Source organism: Taeniopygia guttata, chromosome Z (genome assembly GCF_048771995.1).
Source record: "Taeniopygia guttata chromosome Z, bTaeGut7.mat, whole genome shotgun sequence".
Lineage (NCBI taxonomy): Eukaryota > Metazoa > Chordata > Aves > Passeriformes > Estrildidae > Taeniopygia > Taeniopygia guttata.
In genome coordinates, this window is record NC_133063.1 from 56,456,796 (window position 1) to 56,481,561 (window position 24,766).

The following is a 24,766-nucleotide window of genomic DNA, read 5'->3' on the forward strand; positions in this document are numbered from 1 at the left end:
TGAAAACTGATTAGGCTCCACTTACTGAAATACAACATTAGATTGAGCTATAGTCTCTGATGGACTTGCTATATGGATACAAAATGCACAGACATTATTCAAGTAAAAGATTGTCTATTAATCTTTCATTATTATTAGGTATTTTAACAGGAAACAATGCAATTTTCATATTTCAGTCCACTTAGACAGGTACTCTTATGTCTCTATAAAAATCATCCCTGATTTGAAAAACATCTTAAAATCACACAAAACCAATAAGGGCTAAGTATGGCATCATCGTCTTAGGATCACATTTCCATTAGTTAAAAATAAAACAACCTGGGAAACTTTGTTTGTTTTTTTGCCCATTTACATACAATATTTGGAACAGCTCAAAATGCTCTGAGCAGCAATGAAATACCAGAAAGACCTTGGCAGATGCAGAAAGACATCAGCCTATCCAATTATACGGGCACACATGCAGAAGCTCACTTTTGCCCTGACAAGGATAGAAATGTTAAAAAGGCTCACAGTTTGTGTCTAAATAAGTTTATTCCAGTCTTCCAAAGAAGCTCCTGTGTAACAGTTGATTCTATCAGTTCTTTATCAAAGTGAAAACAATGACAAATAAAACTAACTTTGGGCTTCTTTCCCAGCCTGATGAAATAAATGTAAAGACTCCCACTAGCTCCAGCTAGTTGAAGTCACACAAAGTGTTCAAATGCCCCAGGCAACAGGAATGATGCCCTGGTACATCAGTCCTGCCCACCCCTGTCCAATGCCATCTTTTGTCCAATCTCCAAACCAGATAAAAAAACCTCAAACTGTGTAATAAATCCAGTTCATCCATACAGGACTGTAGAGTTAGCCAGGAGTTTATGTCTCATCTAAGGCAAATTCCATTCAAAATGATATGCAATATTTGATAACTTCAGTGAATAATTAATTTTCATACTTACTTTACAAGATTGATACACCTATATTGTTAATTACTGCTTAATTTACTGCTACACATGTAAAAATCATAATCCTAGCTTAACAGAAACAAAATGTTGAAGCAAAATGTTACTCTTTTTTAGACCGTTTCCTCCGTGCATTAGGGGTGAGAATTCCCAATGTCATCCAGTGTAAGCACAACACATACTTTTCATTACTAAAATGAGGATTTGCCTTGGCTATTTTCTAGTGAACCAGATGTTAGTCACCTCATATTAAAATATTAGTATAAGTTCCTGATATCAGTTAAAGTCACAGATCTTGATTAGAAAATTTTCTGAGGGAAAAAGGACTATGAATCAAATCAGAATGATTTCTCCAAATCTGGAAACAGAACTTCTCAAAGATCCTGATAACCAAGAAGTACAAGTCAAAAAGGATCTTATCCCTTCCAGTGCTGCTAACTATGAGTCCTTTAGCAACAATGAGCAAACACAGTACAGGTCAGTATGACTCTCACCATTCAACAAAATTAGGTGCAACATCCACAGGTGAGACACAGGATGTGGGGGTGAAAAGAGATGCTGGAGAATACAAAGATTTGTATACAGCATGCTATTTCACAATAGCCAAGACACTGCAGAAGGAAACAAAGAAAGAAAACAAAAACAACAACAAAAAACATGTAACTCTTCCCTCAAGAGCAATTAAGGTACAGTCTCCTACTTAGCCACACAATTGAAATGACAGGTTGTAATAAGATTTAGAACCCAGCATCTGTCCTCTCATTCTGCCTCTGATCAGTAAGGCAGCTTTAGTTTTCTACAACTGGGACATTTTTCAAGCTCTGATAACAATTTCAAGAACAAACCAAAACTACCTACATCCATCAGCATGCTTTTATTTACACCACATCTTTTAGATCTATACAATCTAAAAGACACATGAGCACAGGAGTAGTATCTAGCTGAAAAGACAAAACACCACAACATAGTTTTCAAACTATTTTTCTTCCTGCAGATTTATTTTATTCCAACAGCACAGCTTTATTTTGTATTATCATTCCTATAACCTATCTATCTTTCACAGGCCAGGGAAAAAAAAGATCAAATTACAGATGTTATTCCTGCCCACAAAAAAATTGTTTTAGCTTCCAAATGCCAAGATTTGTTTTTGCATAAATTTTTAGAGCACATTGTCATTTTATATTTAAAAATTAGCTGCTGAATTTTTAAAATAGATGTATGCACAAAAAGCTGAGCTAGAAATGCCAAACTCTGATTACACATCAAAAACTTCATCCTGAAACCTTTTCAGCAACAACCATAATGAGCTGCAGGAAATCCATCCTGGCTAGAAAATGCACATCACTTTTTAGTGATTGTAAGACAGGCGGGGAAAACTATCAAAATGTAATCTTACCTGGGTCCAATATTCAGGCATGCAAAACTTTGGCTGTGACTTCAGAATATGGGAAAAATATAGTCATTTTACTGAGAAATCTAGGTGTTGGGCTTTAAAGTTTATGTAGCCAAACAGATATTCAGTGATTTATCAAAAAATTAATCACATTAACACCTCTAGGACTAAACATGCTTGTAAGTTCTCCACCTGAAATTTCCAGTGCAAGAAAAAATATATAATTTAAAGGCATTCTTACAGATTTAATTTCTGTTTCTGTTTTTTTTTTAAAGCTGTTTTCCTGCAAGGAGTGTATAACAGAAAGACTCTGACGTGTACACACAGAATAGTTTTGTAAAATCAAGGATACTTTCTGGCTTCTTGCTGAGACACCACAGCCTACACTTACTACAAAATGGCACCCTCATCTCCACACCATAGGTCAGGCTTGCACTTTTCCCCCCCGGCCCAGCTTTTTTAGGACAGGCCGAGGTGCTTCCTATTAAGGCGAAAATTCACAGCAGCAGTGGCAGGAGCCGGCACCCTCTGCCAAGGAGATCAGCAAGCAGCAGAGGGCAGAAATGCAGAGGAATCGGAGAACTCACCCTGCACACCAAACACACGGTCTGCTTCGACACACGTTAGTTACATCTCATGCAAAAAATGCATCCGGATTAGGCTGAAGTACTTTTAAGCTCCAGTTCTCTGTGGGAATAGAAGCTGAACAGGGGCTAAGGCTAAGAGGGAAGAATCCAGATAACTACAGGTTTAGAAAGCCAAATAAACACTGCATTTTGCATGGTCTCAGGTATCTGTCAGTCCCCCTGGTTCTGACATGCTGCTATTAAACCTCAAAGAATTGAGCAGTTTGATTCAAATAACAAGAGCTCAGTAAAGAAACATCCTTACAAATATGCTTATAATTAACCTTTGAATATAATTATTTTATTCATTCATTCCAGCAACCAAACTGAACATTGCCCTGTTGCATGTGTGCTTGTAGAGGAAGTCCCTTTGTGCATGGGGAAAGCACAGCCAAAACCAAAGTGTTGGAGACTCTCATACTACCCATGCATAATTTTTAATGTACCAGGGTGTCTCCATTGTAAAGGTGGTTACAAATCCACCAATGCCACTATTGTGGCCACAAAGTTAACGAATGGTAGCCAAGAATCACACAACTACTAACATATTCAACAACATCAACCACATATAAAGCAAGCAGTAGTATATTCTGCAAAATATATTTGCAGAAGCAAAGAGTAATTTTATTTACTTATTTTTTAAAGTTATTAAATCAATAAAAGTACAAATTCAAGTTTTCCTTCTATTTGTTATTACTTATCACTGTGCCAATAAAGTTTGGCAAACACATCAACTACTCAAAACATTATTACATGTGTAGAAAAAGTTTGCTTTTTATTGCCTTGGCAATTTTTCATTAAAATACACTTGAAGATGCACAGGTCCATGGTGTCCATCCAGCAGTCTGCTTTTTGTTTCTGTTTCATAGACTTTTTTCTACTCTATTAGTGAAAGAGCACTATCCAGCTATTTCATTTTTTTCTTACACAAAAGCTCTGCCATGCCTTCTACTCATTAGAGTTGTCCTTTTTCCATATACTAGAGATGAAGATTGTAGAAATTCTACTAAAGAGCATAAACTAAATAAAACCTAGGATGCTTATACTTCCTTTGTACTGATCAGCTCTGAAAACAATCTGTAGAGGAATTCCTCATGGAACAAGGGCATGATATCCTTGATGACATTTCTTCACAGGAACTGGACAACCCTGGCCTACAGAGATTATTTAGTTCCAGATTACAGAGATACTTTAGTTACTTTAGAAGTATTTAGGACATCCTTGAAAAGACAATAAGCTTTGTACAAATACAATAGGCAGTGCTGGATGCTGAAAACTGTCACATACTATAACCTGATCAGACACTTCTAGCATAACAGCCAATCTATATTACATTAGCCAATGAGTGTTAATTAGCTATTGTATTATGTAAGGCAATAAGGTATAAAACATGAATAAATTAGATAATAAAGGGTATGACATCTAGCCATATTGGTTTGAGTGTCATTACTCCAGCCAGTTCTCCATGGGACCCTCTTCAACAATCAACTGCTTCCTTATGTCAGCAAGTACACATGAATCACATCCTTACTTATTATCAGCTTTACTTTGATGTTCTTTGAAGCACCAAAGGTGGGGGGCAATATATTATGAAAAGTCATTGTTTCTCTAAAAAATAATCCTTCCATTTATATTTTACAATGTTCAATATAAACCACTACACTGGAAGAGAGAGGAAAAAATATCTGACACCTTCATATCTAGTCCCTGCAACTGAAATAACTTTTTAAGTACCAACTGGTGTAGGGGTTCTGAATCTATTGATGGGTATTGATATGGAACAAGAGAACTGTATTTTATTATAAAAGTCTACCTACCCAGGTAGAGCCTTCTTTTTAGAATTTGATTTATTTGATTTGATTTATACTAAAGCAACTTTATTACTATTCATTTTACTCTCAGTAATTAGAAAAAGACATCTCTGTTATAATAGCTGATTCTGGATCACAAAAGTCATGTTTATGAAAATATTAGTATCTCAGCTGACAGTGTGAGGTTGTCTGTAACCCTGGATAAAACTACTGCATTAAGGGTGTACATTCAACCTTGAACACAAATCAGATAGCCTGGTTTAAATACATTAACGCCTGCTTTTACAGGTTGTCTAAATCATGTCAACAAAATCAATTATAAACCACACATTTTTAGATGCATCAAAAAATACTCCTGGACTTACACATCTGGGTAATATGACTGACATAGTGGAATGGTTAGGAGGTTGAAGTTAACCATACATATTTCCTGTAGGGCTTGGCTGTTTATTCCAGAATAAAATTAACATTGATTTAATTTTGCATAAACCAGCAGCAATTCTGAGTGGAAGGTTTAGTCAATGGTATTGTCTTGCTGTAGGATCTTATACAAGTATTCAACCAGTTCATTTTCATTAACTGGCCATATTAGTGGACTACAACTTAATAAAAGCAGCAAGCTGTTTAAATTTTGTTTCTAGAGAATCTTGTAATCAGGCCTGATACATTAGCTTGATTTAGTGCTGCTCCACTGCTGGCAATTGTAGATGGCACTGCTGTCTGTGCAGCTCCTTTTAAACACCTGGGGCAGGCAAACAGGGAGAACAACAGGCAGAACTTGAACTTGCACTAGTGCAGCAGTGCCTCCCTTGGCTGTCGATCCAGATGAAGTCCCCCATGGCAGCACATCATGCCCACCAGGCACACAACAGGGGAGTCACAGGGTAGGTTCACCTCTGACCTGCTCAGAGGCAGCTGCTGGCCACCGTCCTACTCACACGGTTTCAAGGCAGGATGACTAGCATCACTTTCCATCATGCCTTATCTTGCCTAGATTCAGTTTTGTAGCTCGCATGGGGACTGGTTGTGAGTTAACTGGGATCAATTTCTATTGAAATAAGCTTTATTTTAAAAATAAAACAAAAACAAACAAAGAAAGAAAAAAAATCACAGACCGGGAAATACCCACCTACAGTATACTTAATCTTGTGGTAAGTCTCCCTAACATGTAAAGTTTTAGCAGATAATACCAAAACCCTTACCAATATAACTGAAACAGGAGAACACTTTCTTAGTACAGTGTCTTTATGAGACAAAGTCTAAAGTGACATTTCAGCAAATACCATATTTATTGTACCAAATCTTCATATAATAGTATGGATTTACAAAAAAAAAAAAAAAAAAAAAAAGAAATATGGCCACTGCTTCACTGTTTTCCTAAATTCTTCACATGTCACAGTCTAACCCTGACTAAAGCAGCACCCTACCAGGATTACAGTGACAGCACTCTTGGCTCTAAATACCATCACAAGGAGCCACAAATATTTAGATACTTCTTATACCTTTCAGTTGTCATGAATACCACATTATTACTAAAAAGAAAGTTATTAGATATGCATACCCATGAAAAACCTTTCCAAATAAAAGGTTTTGGGAAAAAAAATTTTGTAAATGCCAAAAAAAAAAAAAAAAAAAAAGGCACAATGATGTCTGCAACTTAACTAGATAATTCAGTTCCTGGAAAAATTTCATAATTTTAAAATCTGTTATTATGATAGTTGAAAATAATGTAGTTTTCCCACATTAAACCATAGTTATTTTCTCTGTATCATTTTGTCTGCTTTTTTTTCTGTCCCATTATGCTAAAGGAAGGAATCTTTCATACTGTGGTATTTCCTATAATTAAAGAGGCTACAAAAAAGATCTGTTTGTATGTTAGCATGGACCATTTGTTTATATTTATGGAAAAAATTATCAAGTTATTAGGGACTGAAAAGCTCTGCAATCTTAGAAGCAGCTAAAAAGCTGAAAAGTGTTGAATAATAGCAATCCTCTGAGAGGCATAATGCCTCTTTTACACATCTCTTACATACAGGACCTTTTAAAAAGCAGTGAATGAGAGATGTAAAAACTTACTTTTCCTCTTAAATTTGACATACAAAATGAATTTGTGAGATTCAGAGTTCCTATCTTGTTTTTGAGCCTTGAAATACCAATGTTCTTTCTATCAACTGTTATGTCTATGAACTCTAGTTTCCTTTCCACTGGTGCAGAACTGGAGAGCCTGTGCTGGATAATTCTGTTGGAGAAGAGTCCCAAAAAATGTGGATGAGGCTGACCCTCCCACAGATATAAGATGTTTTGAAATCCCAACTGCCTACTTGTCATGGCCCAAGGAGGCCAGTGATTGCCATTATGTACAAGGAGTAAGGGCTGCTTATAGCTCAGTTGCCTTGAGCCTCACTCACCACATTTACTTCACTATCCTAGCAGAAGAACTCTGTTTCATTATTTTTCTCATTTGTCAGCAACCCCACAACCCCTATGGAAGTAGCAGGATTTGTACAGAAGAAATCCAGCCACAGCTGAAGTGGCACCACTACTCCATCCACTTGTTTCTGAGAAGATGGAGGTGCCCATAAATGATAAAGAGGGGTTGGTGCAAAGTATCTGCAGGAAGGCAAGTTTCACCCTTTCTCTTGATGCAGCACAGCCCCGTACAGTGCATATTTTTATGTATACATATGTGTACACCTCACTCATCACTGCAGTTACACCAGAGCAAGCCTGCTGCCCTCCAGAAGAGTGAGAAGTCTCACATGAGAGCAAGTAAAGCTGCATACAGGGAACTGCAATCAAGCCCAGAGGTCTTAAAATTCTTTCAGTCTGGCTTCAGTGAATGGAAGCCAGCAGTTTTCTGAGAAAACTACTCCTTCCTTACCTCCACAATATTCTTGCCCTTTTCTTTTGTTATAGAGTACAACAAAATTGGGGAAGCCATACAAGTGTGCATGAACTCAAATTGAGGCTTGCCCCTTATCGGTATACCTTTAGTTTGTCACTGTACGAACAGAAATCTTTAATGAATAAAAAATTTCCTTATGCTGCACTGAACAAGCAGTTTCTGGCTAACAGCTTTAATCACAATATTAATCACAAGCAGCACTCTAAAGAGCTAACCAAATCCTCATATTTTCTTGAAGAGATCTGAGAATTTAAGACCCAATTAAACTATAATGTCAGCCAGCCAAATGCAATGGCATTGCAGAAAGACCCCATTATATAAGAAGACTGCCACATAACAAATCCTATATTTACTCATGAAAACAACAAATATCTTTTCTAGTAATATGTTTCCAGCACCTATTTTTTATATGCAGCAGCTAACCCAAATGAATGACCGATGTTTAAATCCTCTTAAGTGGATATGACATATTATCTTGTCCCTTAACTGGAACCAGGTCAATTTAACCAGTGGCTGTGACAGAGGAGACAATTTTACTCTGGCTGAGCTTCCACATTTGGAAAAATCATTGCAAAAAAATTATGCTTTTACATACAAAATGTATTTAATGAAGACAAGCTCTTTACTGTGCCATGAACCAAACCCCAAAGCTGGAAGAAACACAAAAAAAACCAACAGTAAAATCTAGCCTGTTAACAAAAGACTCAGTCACATTGATTAGTTCTAGACCCAACCTATCTAGGACCATACAAAAGTGCCAGCCACGACAGCACTTAAGCTTTTTCACAGAACAAGACAAATATACAACAGATGGATGGACTAAATCAGAGGTCAGTCTGTCATCAGCTCCATTTTTTCTGGGCCTGGGTAAACTCAGAGAGCTACTGGCAGCCTGGGGTAACACAATAATGCTTCTCCATTCAGTGGGGGCTTTTGTCTAAGAGCTGCCAAGGAGCTCTGGCCCTGCCTTTTTCACCCCAGCAAGGGTCATGCTGGAATGCTGGCAGCAGGGCTTTCCTGGGAAAACTCAGTGAAGGTAACACAGCACCTCTGTTTGAAGCATTTTAGGGCTTATACATGGTCCATTATTTGACCTAAGTAATAAATTTAGCCTCATTCTTTCCCCAAATATGTTACTCAGTCACCCATTACCTGTGTGTGCTTTTTAGTGCTGAAAATATGAAAGGAAAAATACTTTTTAAGAGTAAGAAAATGTAATTGCAAATGAGCTCAAAGTAGCAGATGAGGAAATGTAAAAAAAAAAAAAAAAATAACTGAACAGATTTCAAGTTGCCTTCAAGTATCATTTTGATCTACATTAAATATTTACAGGTAAATATAGTATCATTACGATTATTATTTAAATTTACATAATAGGTGACAAGTACAGGACTATAAATATAAGCCCTGGTTTATATTAGGGTAAGCTTTGGACATTAGCTGGTTGATAAAATTGATACTTTGGGTATTTTCAAATCACCAAAAGAAATCTCAAATATGTTTTTAAAAAGTAAATAGCACTAGTAACTGTCTGTAAATAGACTGCTACTCTATATATAAGCATTTGCACATACTGGTATACAACCTGGGCAATTATAAGGCTATATTTAAAAAGTAGATTTGTAGTAAACGCAGTCCAACTAAATGAAATCAAAATTTTCTTTGCTCTAATACCTAAAGGAGATTCCTGGACAAAGGCATTCGCTTGGCACTTCTAGTGGGAAAGAAGTGCCCAATGATTGACATCTTCTATACTCTTGCTCTTTACCAGCTATTAGCAAATCCTGCAAAAAACATCATCTGCAGGAGAGCTAAAGCTGAAACAAAAACTAATCAGTTTGAAACTTTTCCCATGTCTAAATTCAGATACTAAGACACATAAAGCATTCAACAGGAGATGCTTGCATAATCATGACTACAGAAGTGAAAATATACTTTTGCAAACAAGTTTCATGATACATACTCCTCCATTTTTGACTAATCTACAGATAATGCTAACTAACAGAGAGGAGTTGCTACATCTTTATTACTGGAATTTTTAATTTGTGTATTGTCTATCACAGAATAACTCTCAGAATCCATAAACTAGGTAGTGGTAAACTGCATACTGGAAGAAGACAGTTCTCCCAGAGTATTTAAAATCTATTAGATATTGCTTTAATATTATTTAGCAGAAAAAAAAAAAAAAAAAAAGCAGCAAGGATGCTACCTATAAGGGAAAAAAAAAGAAAACTATTAAAAAGAAAAAGAAAACCATAAAATCATCTCTCTGCAAATTGGAAAATTTAAAATATCATTTGCTTGTATATGTGCATCAAAGTGCAGCTCTATCTAAAGTTAGAAATGACAATCAACAAGTTACTAGTCTCCTATACCCCATATTTTTCAGGAGATATTACTCATAATTCAGTCTAACAAAAAGTGATATGGGTTGGGATATGAGGAAATGTGAAAAGTTAAACAATGACATCTAATTATGCCTTGGAATCCTATTTCTAATGACCCAGATTTGTGAACTATTTCCTAAAATTATTTTTTATCTGTTCAAGAAAGCATTATCCAGAAAAACACAAAAATGCTACAGTTCACTAACATCAGGCAATATTAAGAGTACATCATACAGAAAACTGGACAGTTCTCCAAAAATGAAAGGCATTTTAGTCAATTTTATAAATTTAAGGTGCTTCCTACATGTTTGCTTTGGAACCTTTCAAAACCTTGAAGGGTTTCTAGAGGAGAATGAAGATGACAAACTTCCTGCACTTTTGAAAAGCTGGTTTTCCTTTGCTAGTACATAATTTCAGAAGCTAGCAATGTAAGTAAAGACCAAGTACTATAAGATTCAGAAAACACAATGACAAGTGACACTACAACTACATATTATGTCCTTTCAAAATCACATTGATTTACAAACCATGCCTATGGGTGCACCAGAGATCCATCCATCAGTTACTTCACATGAAATGGCTGGAAGCATTTTGAAATCTTTGTATCATTGAGATGGCTGGGAAAAGGGAAATCATCTGGATATTCCAGTCATACTGATGTAATGTAGGCAGCCAAGCATCACAGCAGGCTTCCTACAGAAGAGATCTACAGCCTGCTTTCAATGTTTTTGGGTAACAGTCTCACAACATACCAAGGCACATCCAGAGGTTGTGGATAGCACCCTGTCACTACTGCTTTAATCAATTTTAAGTAGGGAGAAGAAGGATCTTCTTAAGTACCTGCGTCACTCCACTTTCTGTCATCCGAAGCCGTGAGCTGGCACGTCATAGACTATTGCTAACTGAGCATCAGGGGTATCTAAACAAAATAAATATCCCTGGACTGGGATTCGCTAATGCTAGTCCCACGCAAGCATTACAACAGTAAAGGAATTCCAAACACATTGACCCAAGGGTTCAGACTGTCAACTCACTGCACAGACGAGGACTGGAGTTAAGACTCACTCCCTGGATTACTTTAAGCATTCAGGACAAGAAATACTGCTCTCACACTGTTTTTTGGGGTTTTTTTGGTTTTGGGTTTTTGTTTTTTTTTTTTTTTCCCTCTACTACAGCAACCTTTCCACAATGGGCAAAAGTTCTTACCTAGTGCAGAGTTCAATTCTTATGCCACCCCTTATATCTTGCATTTTTTCACATAAATAAAGAAAACCAATATTGATGAAAATTCTGTCACATACAAAATAAAGGGGAGAGAAATAAGTAAGGGAAGCAGCTGAAAGACCAGGGGAAAAAACACCACACCAACAATCAGTCAGTCTTTGAGAAATCCAGACAAAAGGAAAGCGAGAAACACTGTAAGAAATTATGTTCTTCTGTGCCACCAACATTCCTTTTCCTGACTTTCTCCTTGAATTTTACAGGACCTACTCTTCAGATAGAGAACAGAGTACTCTTGCATGTTCACTTAGAGTTCTGTACTGAAGTCTATGTTCGCAGTCTTGAGTAAAGCTTTTCTTCTTCCATTTCTCAATAAGGTAAAATAGCGTAATTTATCTATATGCCTCACTGAGAGGTGGAAGTTTAAAGTTATATTACAATAGGAGGTATTGTATAAATGCTGGGTATGTTTCAGTAATAAGAATTAAAATTATTCTTTAGAATAACCTACTGTACCCCAAAATTAAAATCCTCCTGTGCTAATTTTTCTCACACTATGGTATAGGCTTGCTGGTTTATATTCAAGATTGTTCACATTCTGGTTAGTGGAACAGATTTAGACTTTGTTGTTGTTGGTTTGGATTTTTTGGCTTTTTTGTCTGTTCTTTTGGTTTTTAAAATCATCTTACCAACAAAAACAAAAACCACCTAAATGAGGAGCTTTGAAAGATAACACAATTTTTTATATAAGCAGTTAGATTTCCAAAAAGAGAGTAAAAATGCTTACTTACTCTGACAAGTACAAACAAAACATAGTATCAAACTCAGTATCACCTCTGAGTCTACTTACAGATGCAAATCAGTTGTAAAATTGTATTTTTAAAATGTCCTCTTTTTGTAAAAATCTGAATATAATTGGCAAACCCCGAAAAAACATTGATTTGCAATGAATTTTACCTCATTCTAGAAACAGCTCTTACCCTCACTGTTAATCAAATATACTGCATATCTTATATATTATAGGGAGCTCAGAAATAAATACTTGATGAAAATGCAGCATTTTTGTGAAAGGATGGTGATACAAACATCACAAGTCAGGAAATACACATGTATTCAAACTTGTTAGCAAGAAAAGACCAGGTTGCATGTGTCGGTCTGATCTCACTCCCTTTGGAAACAAAGTCTCAGATTCATACAGTGCTGAAACAGCCTTGGAAACTGTTGACTTTGTAACTTACCGATGCATACACAATAGGTACTGAGTAACAAGATCTTTCGGCTGCAATAAAAACTGAAAATGCAGTTCTGAGGATAACATAATGCCAGGCAGAAAACTCTTAAAACAGAGATCGAATTGGTGCTAGGAGTCTCTAAAGCCAAGAAAAGCACAGGGAATATTACACTGTGGGATTAAACTACACAAGTGTGCAGATACTTCATATCTGGCATGCAGGCACACTTCAACAGGAATTTGAAAACAGTCAATAACAAAGAGCAGATATTTGGTAAAAGCAGTCAAAGCAAGACAGTAGAGTATTAAGAAGGCATAAACTGCGTCAAAAAAAAAAAAAAAACCAAAAGAAAAAAAAAAACTATCTTCCAACTTAAAATATTAATTACAACTGAAATGGTTAAAAGATGATAAAATATCATCATCTGCCTTTGCAAACATAAGAGTAGCAAAACTAGCTTGTTTAATTAAAGCTTTCTTACAATTTCTAATTGTATATGTGTCTGTTCAAGTACTCAGTTGATGAAAAATATAAAAATAAATTTTGAAGTAACACAACACTTTTATTAATTCACCTTAAAAAACCCCCAAAACTGCAGAAATGTACCTGTATATTTCTTACAAATAAAAATCAGGAAAGAAAAGTTTACTTGTGGATGAAAGATGTCGAAACTTAATTTCAAACTGCAAAACCGAAACACATACAGACCATAGCAGATCCTGGCACAGAGTTCCCAGATAATGCAAATCCTCAGCTTCCAGGATGCAAAGGAAGTGCGCACTCTTTTGCAGAAGCACACCTCTGGATGTAGGTGTCTATTGTGATGGTACTTTGGTTGAGAGCATGTTCTTTCATAATAAATAGCATTATGAGAGCTGTCATCATCATTGTTTACAAGTAGAATCCACCATACAGCTCCTCTGGGCTCATGAACTATCTTTATCACCTTTCATACTACTTTCTACACCGTTTCTAGGAAAGATCCCTAATTCTTATGGGGTTCTGTGAAAAGAAGGAGCAACTGAAGAGATAATTGCCAATAACCCTGAACAATCTCTTCTTTAACTAACACACACAAAAAAAAACCCAGTTTAGCTTTACAAAACGGGCATCACTTTCACAACTTGCACTGAAATTTAAAAGAATTGGTGTATAAAACCACAACAGAACCCGCATCCACTCCCAAACCTGTGTTTGGACACTGCTTGTCCAGGTCAAGTTTCTCCGCCCGGGGCCGGTCCAGCGCCCCGGCCCCTCCGGCCGCTCCTGACCCTGCACAGCCCCGTCTGCCGCGATCCCCGAGCTGCGCGCAGCGGCGACCGGGGCGGCGGGGCCGAGCCCGCGGGCTCCTACCTTGTTCGAGGCCATTTCGCTGACGGAGTGCCTGGTCTGCAGGGTCTCCAGCTGGTCCAGGCACCAGTCCAGCTCCTCCATGGTCTCGCTAGCCAGTTTTTGGTAGGCCTCCTCTGCGAAAAGACAGGGAAAGGAGGGCTCAGTTCGCAGGCGTTTCACGGGGCTCAAGGGGAGCGCCAGCGCGCCCATCCTCTGCTGCTGCCCGGTGCCCGGGCACGGGCGCTGCTCCCTCATTCCGCCGGGCCGCCCTGCCCCTCCGCCAGGCCGCGCTCCGCGGAGGCACCGGGCAAGTAACTCGGGTCCTGCCGGGCTCGCCCCTCGCCGCTGCTCGCCGCCCGCCCGGGGCCGCTGCCGCCCGCAGCGCCGCCCCCTCGAGGGAGGCGTCCGGCCCCGCTCCGCGCCCGGCGCCGCGGACAGCGCGGGGACGCGGCTGCCGGGGGCACCCTCTGCCATCCGCGCTCCGCCGGCAGAGCGCTGAGCCGTCCTCTCCGTCCTTCTCTTACCTACCGACCGCGGCACCATCAGAAATTAGCCGGGTAACCTTTATAGAAACGTGGGACAAAGTGTAAGAAAGCGCCCCGAACAACGCCGACCCGCCGAAGCGCCAGCTGTCAAAGGAGTGCTCATAGAGCTGCAGTTGTATTTGTTCTAACCCAAAGTCTGTGTGTGTGTGTGTGTGCTAGAGCAGGCACAAAATATTGCACGTTGGCTGTAAGCATAAAAGAGCAGAGGAAAAGGTTTTGAAACTGGGTATAGGAGCACAATATGGAAAATGAACCAAATAATGGTATGGAAAAAACATGGTTTAACCTAAACTGCTAAATATTCAGTTGGAACTAACTGTCTTGCAGATGTTTCAGTTAAAGACAGGAAGACATACCATTCTTCAGAAACTCCCCAACAACAGGAAATCTGTTATCAGTTTGCAAATAATTTTAGAAAAATAATCCTATATACAGTTTGCAAGCCTCACCTACCAAGCCTGGCTATTTTTTATTCTAACATAGATCTGAAGGCAAGAATGCTTCTCCACATTGAACTCAGAGCTGAGTGAATTTTAGCCCAGGTATCCCATCTTGCAAGCTGTATATCTGAAGCATCAAGTTTTGAAACTGCTGGCATCTACACATCTAGATCAGCTACATGCAAATATTCGTCCAAGGCAGAGAAATGCTTCTTCGGTACACTGATTATGAACATCTATAACATTTCCCTTGACTTGTTTCACATCTATAACATCTCTCTTAACTTGTTTCACATCAAATTAACCTCATTTTCAAAATGTCAGACAAGCAAAAAAATCAGGAAAATAAATTAACTAAAACTCCTTTTCAAATAAAACATCCCAGGATGGACTACTGCCAAATAGCTCAGTGCATTACTGTACAGCATCCTGGATGCTAGACCTGTATCTTGTTATGTTTCTGAACACATGCTTAGAAACTTCAAGTTTCCTCACAACTTTTAAACTTCACATACTTGTGGCTATTGCAAAAACACCATACACTTTTGAATAAAGTTCACTATCATCTGAAAAAAAAAGTAACACAAGAAGAAGTTTGAATGGAGATTAATTGGCAGAACCATTTAAAGGAAAATTTTGCAGTGCCTGCCACTTCAGTAAACACATTAACCAACACTCAGCAAAAACACTTCCCATTAAATTGTAAACTCTGTCCTTCAGATGCATACTTACTACAAATGCTCTCTCATCCAAAGGAATTCCCTGGCCAATAAAGTCAGGATTTCCAGCCTGTTTATCTACTGAAAGAGAATCTATGATGGTCTTTAATACAACACATATCACAGATCACTAGTTCTTGAACACAGTAAAATAAATTTTTATGATATTCTCCTGCTAGTCTGAAGCCTGCCCAACAGTAATTCTTGAAAATCAGGTATTGGGAACCATGTTTTTCTTTACAAGATCTTCCTTCTTAACATCCCTTATAATATTTAAGAGAGCATGTAGATAAGGTTTTTTTTTCCCCAAATATGAAAACAACAATATAAATTCAAGGGATAAAATATTTAAATAAATTTAGCACAGATATATACATTATCAATGGCACCTTACATTCAGGAATCTTTGTCTACTATTTACCTTACCAGTACATCTCAAAGAACATTAGAAAGCAGAATCAATCACTCACAAGTACATCACCCTCAGGTTGCTTCTTAGAATCTCCCACTTCAGACTGCCACACTTCAAGAGTCTGTGACTGCTGTGGGGACCTGACTGACCACTCAGGCTAGGTAAAATTCTGATGGCCAATGCTAGGTTTAAGATTTGCTTGACTCGGCACCTCCTGACAATTCTTAGAACTCAGAGCTGTCAGACCAATCTTAAATGGAAATAAAAGGTTTTCTAAATGATGGCAAAGTACCCATCAAACAAGCACACCTGCAGTTCTGAAGGGCAGAACAACCGTAGGAAAGCTTTTTTCTGAACAGTACCAAAGGTCTAAATTTGGCCCATACTTTTGTTGTTATACAATGTGGTGGAAAATGTTGAGGTTAACAGCTTTTCAAATATAACACTCTGGTGCCACTAAGCTAAGAATAAAAGAATAATTATCAGCTGTGCAGCTTTGAGAACCTCAAAACACTGTTTCTGACTTCTCTGTTACCTCTAAGGTAGTATCCTGTAATTAGATCCAGGACTGATCTACCAATAGGATTTTTTTGTTTTAGACACGTGATCAAGCTTCCCCACCCAGATGATGAAGTCTTGAAACAGAATGACTTCTAAAAATTATAAGCATCTTGAAATCTCAAAGGTTCTTTAATGTCTCAATGAGCTCTAATATGAGGAAGAGACATTTTAACACCAGCTGCTTTAAGAATTTGCATGTTATTTTGTATATGCTTTTAGAAAAACGGAAGTGACAGCAAGTGTTCTCTTTTCAGCTTACAGGTTAGAGGCAATTCCAATATATGTAGCTTTCAGTATGGCACATAGGAAAAAAAAAAAAAAGAAAGGCTAGCAGAAAAAAAAAAGCTCTACCATAATCATTTGGCACTGCACAGATATTTTTTTTAAAGCGTATTCTATTGTCTGTGTTTATGGAAGTCTTGATTCTTAGCACAGTGCCCAACACATCACCATAGATGGCTGTACTTTAACTCACATGGTCATTTGGGAACAATTCCTGTTCAAAAATTTTGAAGGGAAAAAATTACTACATGGCAATACTTATGTAGAGTGTCCACTTTACATAATGGTTTGTCATGATTTTCATATATTAGTTCATAAATATAATTCATTATATATAATATAGTAATATAATTATTACTATATTGTGATAGTAGTTATTCTGCTACTCCTGGAGAACAAAGAGCAATATTATTATTTTTCCGCTCAAGTAGAGAGGCACTCAAGTGTATTTGTAGTAATCTTTGTAGTATTTTAATGAATTTCAAAACAGCAAAATCAAAAAATAAGTACAGATTCTTCATTATTGTCTGATCAGTTGAGATCATCTAAGTGATGCAAAGATCCTGGAAAAGAGTTGACTCAGCAAGCACACAGTGAAGGCTTTGACAACATGCCTTAAAATGGGAGTGTCTTGGAGGCAAGACAAGAACTCTGCTGAGCAGTGATGTGATCCAGAGAGTCTTGGCATGTGTACTGTCTTTTGAATCTGCAGGCTGCTGGAAGAAGATCTGAAAACCTTGAGGCTAAATGAACGGAAGATCTAACCAGAAAAGGAAAGTCAAAGAAGGTGTGTACCCCCTGATAAACGGTGCTAAAAATAAACTGGTAACAACAGATGAAAAGAAAGTTGAGGTACTTGCCAAGTTTTTGTCACAATCTTCATTTCTCTCTTTGCACACCTCTTGAGAGGACAGATGGATGGGGACTGGGATAGTAAAGCCATTGTAAGGGAAGATCAGGTTTGTGACTACCTAAGGACCTCTAACACAGATAAGTCTATAGGACCTAATGGGATACACCCCAGAGTCTTCAACTAAATGCCTGATATAGTTACCAAGCCACTCTCCATGATATTTGAAAAGTCATGGCAGTCAGCTGAGAAGTCCTTTATGACTGGAAAATGGGAAACATTGTTCTCATCTTTAAAAAGGGCAGAAAGAGTACCCTGGCAACTACTGACCTGTCAAGGTTACTTCTGTGCCTGGGAAGATCATGGAACAAATCCTCCCAGAAGCTGTGCAAGGCACATGGAGGACAGGGAGGTGACTTGAGACACCAGCACAGCTTCACCAAGGGCAGGTCCTGCCTGAGCAATCCAGTGGCCTTTTGTAGTGGACTGGCTGTGTCAGTGGACAAAGGAAGGGGTGTGGATGTCCTGGACTTCTGTAAATCTTTTGACATGGTCCCTCACATCATCCTGCTCTCTAAGCTGGAGAGAGATGAATTGGAGAAGGGGATCATTGGATGGATAATGAATTGGTTAGATGGTCACATCCAGAGGTTGTGGCCAAGGGCTCAGAATCCCAGCAGACATCAGTGACAAGTGGTGCCCCCAGGGGTCAGTACTGGGACCAGAGTTATTTAATATCTTCATCAGTGACGTAGACGGAGAGATCAAGTGCACCCTCAGCAAATTTGCAGATGAACCCAAGCTGAGTGGTGCTGCTGACACACCTGAAAGATGGGATGTCATCAAAAGGGATCTGGACAAGTTGGGAACACGTGGCCCATGGGAACTCCATGAGATTTAATAGCCCATGTGCTTGTGCTGCATCACGGTTGAGGTAATCCCTGGTTCCAACACAGGCTGGGGATGAACAGATCCAGAGCACCTCTTGGGAGAAGGACTTGGGGTGGCTGGTGGCTGAGAGGCTGGACATGACCCAGCTATGGCACTCACAGCCCAGAGAGCCACACATGTCCTGGGCATCCAAAGCAGCATGGGCAGCAGGGGAGGGAGGGGATTCTGCCCTTCTGCTCTGCTCTGGTGAGATCCCACCTGCAGTGCTGCATCAGCTCTGGGGTCCCAGCAGAGGGAGAACATGGAACTGCTGGAGCAAGTCCAGAGGAGGCCACAAGCATGATCCACCAGCATGATCAGAGGGGTGGAGCACCTCTCCTATGAGGAAAGACTGTGTTGGGATAATTTAGCCTGCAAAAGAGAGTCTTTGGGGTGACCTAATTGTGTTTTTCCTGTACCTGATGAGAACCATCAAAGAAGATGGAGAGAGGCTTTTTACAAGTGAATGTAGTGACAGGACAAGGGGGAATGTCTTCAAACTGAAGGAAAGTAGGTTTAGATTAGGTATTGGAAGGATGTCTTTATTGCAGGGGTGGTTAGATACTGGAACAGGTTGCCAAGGAAAGCTGTGGATGCCCCACCCTGGAAGTGTTCAAAGCCATGTTGGATAGAGCTCTGAGAAATCTGGTCTGGTAAAAAGTGGCCTTGCCTATGGCAGGGGGTTTAGAAGTAGCTGATCTTCCAACCCAAACAATTTTATGATTCTATGATCTACTGTGAGATTCAAGCCCTGGACATCATACCTGAATTTTCCACCCATCTTTTTGCTCTCCAGCCTATTGCTTGAAGTTTGGAGCAACAGAGTTGCAACCAAGATTTTCAATTTCTCTTACAAGTACCATTTCAATAAAATCCTGAGTGGTTCAAATCAATAAGTTCTTCTGTAAATGAGGATGATCATACTTAGGGATTTAACTGATGACCTAAAATTGAAGTGACTGATATATTTAGTTAATATTGATAGTTTCTATTAATTCTAGGCATGTTAGCTCTTATTCAGCACAAAAATAGTATCGATTTTCTTGCAATTTATTTTTTTTATATCTACTGAGAAAATCACACGTATTGTGACTTAAAAGGCTACCTTTATGGAGTGTTCACATTGTTACTGTTGATAAAATGTAATTATGAAAGACACTTTTGTTCAACATCTAGAAATTTGTGCTCATCTCTCCACAATCAGACAAACCAATACCCCTGATCAGATTTTAGAATGAGCATCTGGGAAAACCACTCAGCTGCAGCAGTTTCTCAGCAAGTGTCTTTATGGTCCCACTCATAACCCTCATTTTTTCCATGCTAGGAATATTTCCAAGTTTCTTCTCAAAGTAAAAAAAATATTCCTTATACATGTTGGTAGCCTTACACATAGAGAGACTGTCCAAATGACAAGGATATACTGCTTTATACAAGTAGCACTAGCCTTAGGCTGTGAAAACTGTCTTATCTCCTTGAACAGAGAAGGTAGAAACTTTCAGGGTATAATAGGAGGAAAATTATAAATTCCAGTTATGCTCAACTTGTCAAATTACTTGATCATAGTTACATAATAAAAAAGGAGTGCATAAAGAATTGTACAAACAAAACACATATTAAATGAGGATCTAGGAAAAGGTAATTTTTATTCCTGAAACAGATTTTATTTCTCTCATGGCCTTAGAACAAACCAAATATCTCATGCAACAATATCTCTGTATACTAAGACTCTATGTCAAGGGCAAAAGGATAAAAAGTATATGTTCATATTGTTATGAAACCAGGTAACAAAAACACTGCAGAAACCTAGGAAGAACTTACAGGGCTCTTGAAACAGGCTTATAAAAGTTAGTTCAGTGTAAATAAACCACTTCTGATTCCTTTAAATAAAGAGTTGTATCATTAGCTTCTCACTATGTGGTTTAGTATCTCTGTGTGGGACTGCTAACTTGTAGTGGCTTTTTTTTGTTTCTGTAATCATTTTATGTATTTCTTGGGAAAAAAAGTCTGGAACAAAGTTACTCATACTGATATAATTTGCCCCAAAGTCTACAAGAATTTCTGCATGAAGTATTTACAAATTTGTCTAAACAAACAGTCTTAAGATGCCACACTAAGGCAGAATATGTATTTAAAAAAGTGTTTTCTCTTGAAGCCAAGCAGGAAAACATGCATAGAGTGTAGACAGTATATTTAAATAATATACTGTCTCAATGACAAAACACACAAAAATTTTGCAGTGTGAATGTTTAAATCCACTCTTTGCTATTATCAAATATCCAGCAAGGCCAAATGAATGTATTTTTTGTTACCACTCATCCCTACCCAGTGCTCCTTTTCCCTCTGACCAATTTGGCAAAGTACTAACACATTCCTTACTCCACTGCCCATAAGAATTTGCAGTAGGACCACTGTCACTTACTCGCTGACAAAAAGAAGTATGCCTTTTCATCAAGCAATCAACTTGCCCAAAATTAAGAAAAAGAAGGACGTTCTTGATTTTCAAGTAGCTCATGTAGCACAATGTCCTTTTAATGTATTTTTATTGCTTTTGTCATGAAAAAACTTAGTTTTGAAAAAAGGTCTGTTTCTTTTTAAAATCTCTTTTTCTCCTAACAACTATGAGAGAATTGTGTCAATTATATTCTCTTGTCAACAAGGAGTTCAGTAACAGATTCATTGCTCAAGTTGCTTTCTTATCTTATTTTTATATCATAGAAAAAATATTTCTTCTACTGGAGAGGATATATCCTCAAATCAGTTTCTGCTGTAGTTGTAAGCCAGTTTCTTTCCAAGCGGAATACTGCCGTTGATTCAGCATAATGAGAGAAGTGAAAGGTGTTCAAAATGGAAAAAATTCAGAGACAACAAACTAAACAGGGTGTTCCCTCTGAACATTGCAAAACTTTCACTGCGAGGGTGACTGAACAGTGGCACAGGTTGTTCTGTGGAGTCTCTATGCTTGTAAATCTTCAAAAACGATCAGGACATAATCTAGGCCACCAGCTACAGCTGGCACTGCCTAAGCAGGGGGATTGGACTATGTGGCCTGCAGAAGTCCCTTTCATCTTCCACCATTCTGCAGTTAAATTAGCAATTGAGAAAATAAAAGCCATTTTTTTAAAAAAGTGGGTGGTTCAAATGGCAATGCTGTCATGTTTGTAATTCTGTAATAGTCTTTGTCCTTGCTAGAAGGGATCAAAGGATATTATACTGTTTCCATCAGGATTTTGCTGAAGAGCTCTTTTCATCTATATTGGTATGGACATTATGATGAAAGCAAGAGATAAAAATCACTAAATGTAAATGTGTAAAATTTCACTATTAAAAAGACCACAGTGTTGTTTTCTGGCTTTCTTAGGACATATAAACAGCTCAAGTTTTTATCAAAAAGTGCTCATTAGAAGTCATCAGCTTCACTTTTAAGCAGATTACTATTGGTTTTGCTGGAGAGGTCAATAGCTTAAAAACCTAGCAACTCTGTTCTGCAGGAAAATGTTTATTATCAACTGGAACTTGCTTAGATCAAGTTAAATGTGAAAACTGGGGGTTTTATCTGGGAAAGAGCTTCATTATATCTTTTATGTGGGTTTGGGTGTCCTTCAGAAACTTTACAAATACATATTAAGATATCACTGTGGAATAAAATAAAAATAAATTTATTGGTAAGTACAAAAGCAGATAAAGTCTGTTTCCTTAAGTTTTTGTGTCTTTGTGTAGTTGACTGCTGAACTCCCTGACATGCAGTGGTGCAGACTGAGCTCACTCAGACTAAGGAAAAATATATACACGCCAAAGTCTAAAAAAGTTTTATCTGTCTTTGTCTTTGCCAAAAACCTGAGTAGAATTTATGGTGTCTGATAAAGGAGGAAAACTGAATGAAACCTTTTCAAGAGTTAAGGCATTCACTTTGTCTGTTCTTCATATAAATCCTCTGGTGTCTAATAAGAAATGTGCTCAAACTGCATGTTGTGGGTGTTTATTTGTTTGTTTGAAGACAGCGTTAATATGCTCTTCTACAAATTCACAATTTTTGCAGGGTTTCTACTTAATACATTTAATAAATCATTGCCTCACTATCAGATTTAGCTAGCAGTGGTCAGTGATTTCAAAAGTTAGTAAGTGTCTGTTGGCAATAAACACCTATTTCCTAAGGGAATAAAGTGTCCCACTGTTTTTGGTGTTAATTCTAATTTGAAAGAGAGATGCCTGATATTGCTAAGATAAAGTATTTTAAGGGATGGCAAGACTGAGCAGAGAGGGGTTTTATCTCAGAACCTCAGATATTGCAAGAGAGTGGAAAATTCTCAGCCTTGCCCCGGCTGTGTAGCAAGAAGAATGCTTTCTTCCCAACAAAGCAAAAGGAGAAATACAAGAACACACAAATCCAATCATCTTTATTTCTGAAAGCAGAAAAAAGGGCAGCGGCATGAATGAAGTTTCCTCTTTTTCGGTGAAGCTGTTCTTGCCCCCACACACAATTAACTGGGTTGTATTTACATAGCACAGGGCTAGGCTTTTGCACTCTTCCCTAAAATAAGAACAGAGACAACTAGCCAACATCACTTTTAGCTTCAATATTTATTTAGTTTTTATTTAATTTTTAAAGCTTTGTTCTCAGTCAAGTGGTATCTGAATCAGCCTTTAGGTTAACAACACACTCCTTATCACTGAACTCTCAGGCCCTACTAATGACAATGGAAAAATGTGAAATTCTTGTCTGAATGGATACTCTTGACAGATTATTCCCAGTGAATATGTGCTGAATCAGATCCTTGCTCTACAAAATGCAAAGATCTTCTCCTCCATCTCTTGTAAAATTCCATACTTCTCTGTGACAGTGCTGAAGAAGTGAATAATACTTTTGCCTCAAGTATAAAACTAAGATGGTAGATAAACTGTGGTTTTAGTTAGGTAATTCTAACAGAACTTTTACTATTGTCATCAATATTTTTATAATATCCTTGGTTTTAGCATAACTACTTATAAATATATTCAAAATATTATTCTAGTAGTACTCAAGAGACATATTCAGGATTAGATGGTACAAATAATAAAAATTCTGGGTCTTCTCCCCTAGTTTTTTTTCTGTTAATATTCTTCTGATATGGATAAATAGGAAGCTTCTTCCCTTCTAGATCGGCAAGTGACCAGTATAATTTTTCTTCTCATTTTGCTTTGTGCCAAACCACAGGATAATATAAAAGACAAAGAACATAATAAATAAAAATCAAAATAGAGAATTAAAAAAACCCCAACCCAAGTAATATGATTTAACATACAAAACACAAAACTGAATCATGGAAGTTATCAAAACATTTTTTTAAAGAAGGAAAAAAAAGCAACAGTTTTAGTCCCAGTAACAAAATTCATATGTGGACTTGAACATTTCCAGAGCTTGCATTTACAATCAAAATAAAATGTCCTGAGATCTGGGGGCAAAAACCACTTTTCTCCTGAAGAATTAGAGCATCAGCAGCTGACTGGAGCAGAGCTCCTCTACATGTTGCTGGTGAAATCAGTTTACCCAAGGGAAATATAAGTCTTTCAACATTTTTCAGGGAAGCATAGGCATTTTAAATGTCATCAGTCATCAGTTAAAATGCAAGCATTGGAAAATAAGATACATACAACTTTTAAACTATATTATTAAGCAATGCCAGGCAACTCCAGGATGGATCAACCATGGGCCAAGGCTGAGTCTGTCAATGACAGTGTCAATACCTTTGGGAGACTGTATTTGAGTGGAAAAGTTATTGTGCAGAAGCAAATTGTTACCAGAAAAGAGTGGGGCGAGGATATGCTCACGAGCAGCCTTGAAGACACCAAGGTCAGTTTAGAAGGAAGGACAGGAGGTGCTCTGGGTGCTAGAGCTGAGACTCTCCTGCAGCCCGTGGTGCAGGCATGGGGAAGCAGCTGAAGCCCATGGAGAAGAACCATGCTGGAACAGCTGGATATCTGGGAGTCAACTGTGACCCCATAGGAAACCTGTGCTGGAGTAAGGTCCTAGCAGGGACCTGTGACTCTGTGGGGGACCCATGCTGGATTAGGCTGCACCTGAAGGACTGCAACCTGTGGAAGCAACATATGCTGGAGCAGTTTGTGAAGAACTGCAGTCAGTGGGAAGGGCTCACACCGGGGAAGTACACAGAGAATTGTCTCCCATGGGAGATATCCCATGA

At 38.1% G+C, this 24,766-nt stretch overlaps 1 protein-coding gene across 12 annotated transcripts in view; it reads right to left on the bottom strand.

Annotated features, from left to right (window-relative positions):
- The window catches only part of PDE4D (phosphodiesterase 4D), a 527,299-nt gene that overhangs the window by 35,109 nt on the left and 467,424 nt on the right, over positions 1–24,766 (bottom strand). For all 12 annotated transcript variants that reach the window (XM_072922389.1, XM_072922391.1, XM_072922390.1 and 9 more), the window contains one exon: positions 13,870–13,982. In XM_072922389.1, coding sequence (XP_072778490.1) covers positions 13,870–13,982 — 113 coding nt within the window. The remainder of the gene's footprint in view (positions 1–13,869; positions 13,983–24,766) is intronic.